Genomic DNA, 5,407 nt, shown 5'->3' on the forward strand with positions numbered 1-5,407 from the left:
ATGTATTCCTCATAGGAATAGGATAGGATTAATTGAGGTTAAATTAAAATGTAATCCTTTAAATGTAATAATACAAGTCTCTATAAATAACCAACATATAATCACCAACCTCTCAGCTTATTTACAGCACAACAACGGGAAGAATTTGACGACAGCTCAATGTGAAAGAACAAGAAAAAGAACGAAGATGGATGTAAACAAAGGCAATTCCACCACTCTGCACAAAGTACTGTTGTGGGCTCTACGGGTCTCAGGAGAACAAAAATATGTGTCCAAAGCATTAAACGTGGAAAAACGTCTGATTCCAAGTGCATCCAACATTGGTTCCGATTCTAGTTCCAGTGAAACGACATCAAACTTTGTTGCATCGTCCAAGTGTAAAGAATAGATACAAGAACTGCAACAAAAAGATCGGATTGACAGGTTTCAAATGTCGATGTGGGGATATGTTTTGTGGGGTTCACCGATATCCGAAAGAACATTCTTGTACTTTCGATTTCAAGAAAGCTAATCGTGAAATGTTTATTAAACAAAATCCGCTGGTTAACGGTGATAAACTAGCAGAGAGAATCTGATTTTCTAGGTTATACTTTTTTTTTTTTAACAAAAAAATCACTTAGTGTATTTTCCAAAGACGTTCGGTGGTGAAACCAAACATGCTAACCAGTAACTACACCATTTTTGCTCTTATTTTAAATTAGAGTTAACACTTGTAGGACCATAAAATATTTTGGATTTGGTAGGTCAAACCTTAACAGTACAATCAGGTAGTCAGCTTAAACTATGGTTCACATACATAGATTGATTGTTCGTTACTCTGGCAAGAGATTAAGTTTACAAAGTAAAATAATAAGGATAAAAGTGAGAGAATTGAGAGCTGTGAGACTCAACTGATATTTATGTGAGAATTGCTTGTTACAAACTCTTGGATTGAGTATAAACACATTTCTCTGAGCTCTCTTTGTTTTGTGGTCCCATTTTTTTCTGAATTTTTGAAATTTAAAATTGGTCGTAATTAGTCGTAATTACTCTTTAGCTAGCCTTTTGCTTTAGTAATTTGCTTAAAAATTAAAGTTCAAACTTATATTTATGCATATGAGCCATAATCATAGAGTTTTATATATAAAAATGGTATTTTTTTTTTTTTAATAAAAAACTATATTTCAAGTATGGTAATTAACGTCAATCTCCTTGAAGTTTCAAGGCCCCTCTACTGTTGAAGCTTTAACTAATTTCAATGGTGATCATGCAGGTTCTAATGAAGACGCTAAAATCATCCGTGAAGGAAACAAACAAAGCAAAATCAAACCCAGCACCGTTAATACAAATAGGATCAACAATATCAATTGCAGCTACAACAAAAACAATAATACCAAAAGACAAAGTCGCAAAGTTAGAAAGACTGAAGAACAGCTGCAAGATATGCAGGCCACAAGGAAGTGTTATATGGCCAGACATGGCAATGTTTCATGATAAGGCTGAAGATGTGGTCCCTCTTGAAGATCTCATTATGGTCCCAACACCTATGTCAATTTCCTCTTCCTCCACCCCACCACCACAACTCCTCCTCTCTCCCGGCCTTTCCCAAATGGGAAACCATTCAATATCCCTGGTCAAGCCACGGCCTGAGAGACACCCCATTGTTGTCACTTTGAGTAATATTCTCTTCCTCTTGAAACCACCACCACCACCCAGACCCAATTTGTGAAAAATACAACTACTGCTGTTACCATTAGTACCAGCACCAAAACTTCTCTTATTAACCTCAATGTTAATTTGAGCTTAGGAAACCCTCCTGAACTGCAACATATATCTCTGCATAAAAATGCAGAAGATGCTAAGAGTGAGAACAAGAAGATTGGGTAATTGTTCCAGGATTGGAAAAGGGTCGTCTTCTATAAAGTTCTTGTATAAGCACAATGTATGGAGGCAATTTAGAGACTGAAACCAACTTGGCAATCTTCTGAGAGACCCTTGCAATTTTAATTTCTCCAAACGAGGTGGAGACCTCAAAAGCGGATTTAATTGAAGGTTTTCAGTCGGATGTTTGCTTATTATTGTTAAGGAAGATAACTTCTTCATTTCTCTCAGGCAACTGCACAGTTCTTCGCTGTTTGATCCTGTAATTCCTCCAATGTATAACTTCCTCAAGTTGGTTAAGCTCCTCAGTTGTTTCATAAAATTTTGGTCACAATCTATGCCGGAGAGTGTCTGGAGTTCCTTAAAACACAGTTTTCCCTTAGGTATCTTCAGAAAATCTTTATTATCACGTTCAAAGAAGCTTGCCATATGGAGATGTCTCAGCTCCGTAAGCATGTTGATTCCACGAGGCAATGTGCTGACATTTGTGTTTCTGATATCCAAAGTTTGTAGATTTCGCAAATTCTTCATTGAGTTGGGTAGATTTTTTATCATGGTGCCTCGCAAATCTAGATACCGCAAGTTGATCAGGTCCCCAACTTCATCCGGTAAACTTTCAATACCAACTCCTTGTAGATCCAACAGTCTGACAAGCCTGAGTTCTGCTAACAATTTTCTTAATGCAGAAGATGACATTTCAGTTGCTCTAAACAGGAGAAAGGAGCGTAGATTCAAATTACCTATATTTGCTGGGATATTTTCGGCATTGCTGTAGACTGATAATCTACGTTGTCTGTCTTCAATTTCATTATTCCTATCAACCAAAATGGCTCCAAATTTCTCTTCCTTGAACATCTGGGTTGCAACTTCACGCATTAGATTGTGTAATTTACAAGCTTTCACCACATCTCGGGCATGCAAGGTAATGGATTGGATCATACTCCTGTCAATAAGCTGCTTAAAATAACTGTTGGCAACTTCCTCTTCTGATTTCTGAGAAGTTTTTTTAACAAAGCCTTCTGCGACCCACATTCTGATTAGTCTCTTTCTCCCGATCTCATAATCTTCAAGGAACAAACCAATGTACAAGAAGCAATATTTAAGGTAATATGGTAGGTGATTGTAGCTACATACCAAGACCTTGTTTAGTCGCTCAAGATCAGTACTGTGGTTATGCTCCCAATCAAGATCATGGAGTAAGGACTGCATTTCTTGTTGCTTTGATTCCGTCCTAGACAAGTGACCTGCAAGGTTTACAATTGCGAGTGGTAACCCTTCACACCTTCTTATTATGGCCTCTGTTAATGCTTCCAATTCTCTAGGACAAGTCATCTCCTCCCCAAATGCCTTTCGGCAGAAAATGTCCCTGGCCAACTCATGAGGAAGATGTTGCAGCTCTTGAATGTGGCAATTGTCTTCCACCTTTGAAGCTATATCCCGTATCCTTGAAGTAAATATAACCAGACCTCGGTCTCTTGGCAACGCTTGCTTCAGTTCATCCCAAAGTTGAGCTTCCCATAAATCATCAACAACTAACAAGTAATTCTTGTTCTCCAGGTAACGATAGGTCCTCTCTTGCAACTGTCCCTCATTAACGTCGTCCATTATATCCAAAGCTGCCTCTTTTCTGCTTGATTTAAACTCGAATAACACAGCCTTAAGGACATCTATTAAATCGTAGGATGGCGATATAGATACCCAAGAATGACAATCAAAGCTGGCCTTAACTCTCTTGTAAACTTCTTTAACAAGAGTAGTTTTCCCCAAACCGCCCATACCAAATACAGAAATAACTCTTCGACGATTCGGCCTTCCCGCCAGTGATGATTTCATAATCTGTTCCACATCATCGTCAATTCCCAAAATGTCATCCTCCCGAGCAAAAGGTGTAGCTGCACCAGTGCTCTTAGATGAAGGGCGATAAATAATCTGAGCTTCAGAGGCGAGAATACCGTAACGGTCCCTTCTTTCCTTAACCTCTGTAACCCTTCTTTTGATCTTCCGAATCTGAGAATTGACTTGATATCGCATTTGAATGTGTTTGATGAGATTCCACCGTAGCGTACTACTATGTATTACAAACGTATCAATGATGTCTTCAGCATCGTAAACCAAATTCCTTACCTCCCCAACCCAGGCCCTAACAAGTCCATCCCGTCGTTGCCCACGATCTGCTTCTTTGAGGAAAGCTAACATGGCTTCAAGTTCGCGTTTGATCCACTCTACCTCTTCTTGAATTCCAGTGATAAGCTGTCCTCCTTTTTGAAGCTGTTCTAACGTTTTCAGGAACAGAGTGATGACTGGCTCGCCCATCTTCAGGATTCGTTCGTTACCCACCAAAATAGGAGGAATTCTATGGAAATTCTACAATCAATCGCTCTAGCACCGTCTAAATTAATTGCAGCAGCCACTGAAGAGATTTCTACCGAGTAAACGACTTTTTGTTTTTTCCACCTAAATAATGGCTTGACATTTTCATCCGTATTCTATTAAAATATTACTTCAATACTCAAATTTATATTTGTTTTCTGATTTTGCCATTGCTAATAGGGCTGTTCAAAAAAATATAAAAATTGAACTGAACTAGTAACTAAACCGATAATCGAGTCAAAAAATTGGTTAACCAAAAAAATAGTTCGATTATAGTTTAAGAAATTCAAAAAACCGAATTTTCGGTTCATTTAACGGTTTGAGAAAAAATCAAAATCAGTTAACCAAAATCGGTTATGATATGTACATAATTTAAATATTATATATTAAATAAAATAATAATAATTTAAATTAAATTCCTAAAAAAATTGTTAGTAGTGGTCAATAGATATGTATGAATGTTTAATTTTTATTTGGATATGTATTATTTATGTTTACAATTTAATTTAGGGAAAAAAAAAAGTTTTATCCAATTCAAAAGAGGAAAACGGTTTTCTCCCAAATCGGTTCGGTTTCGGTTCGGGACGGTTAACCGCTTTTGAACACCCCTAATCGCTACAACCCCACACTACCACCAATCTCTTCTTCAATCATCACTTACTATAACCTTTCAAACCCTACTCTCGTTGATAGCACCAATCGTCAGCAATCGAACAATTAGAGTTTGTACAACCTCGCACCCAAGTCAAATTCTGATAAATCACAACTACCAAAATAAAAAATTTCACTAAGAGTCATTGACCTCCCTTTTTCATAAACCTTAATGGCTTGAATTGAGTTTGCTCTATATTCTCTGTCGAAATATAAATTTAGGTAAAAGTGATATTTTAAATGTGTGTGGGGGTGAGCAAGTGTTATTAAACCGTTATTTGGGTAACGTTAACTCGATTTCTAACTGATAAATTTTTATGTCAACCTTATAACGGACCTAATAAAAATGGGCCTCTACTGGACTTCGGCCTGCAGTACCAAAACAGAGGAACTAGAAGCATCTAAAAGGATCTATTAGGCAATATGAAGGGATTAGGGGCATTAAGAGTCTTTTCACATGCATTCCCAAACTTAACATTGGTGATCTGCCCACGACGTGGGAACTGAACAAAAAAAAAAAAAATGA

The 5,407-nt window shown here is 37.4% G+C and overlaps 1 protein-coding gene across 1 annotated transcript; it reads right to left on the reverse strand.

Annotated features, from left to right (window-relative positions):
- Positions 1 to 1,803: 1,803 nt before the first annotated feature.
- Positions 1,804 to 3,941, reverse strand: LOC116110974 (putative disease resistance RPP13-like protein 3). Its single transcript, XM_031397185.1, has 2 exons — positions 2,119 to 3,941; positions 1,804 to 2,029 (listed from the first exon to the last, which is right to left on the reverse strand). Exons 1-2 carry the CDS (start codon positions 3,889 to 3,891, stop codon positions 1,838 to 1,840), a joined length of 1,965 nt encoding a protein of 654 aa, XP_031253045.1. The 5' UTR covers positions 3,892 to 3,941; the 3' UTR covers positions 1,804 to 1,837.
- Positions 3,942 to 5,407: the final 1,466 nt, after the last annotated feature.

This window comes from Pistacia vera, unplaced genomic scaffold (assembly GCF_008641045.1).
Source record: "Pistacia vera cultivar Batoury unplaced genomic scaffold, PisVer_v2 Contig621, whole genome shotgun sequence".
Taxonomy (NCBI): Eukaryota; Viridiplantae; Streptophyta; class Magnoliopsida; order Sapindales; family Anacardiaceae; genus Pistacia; species Pistacia vera.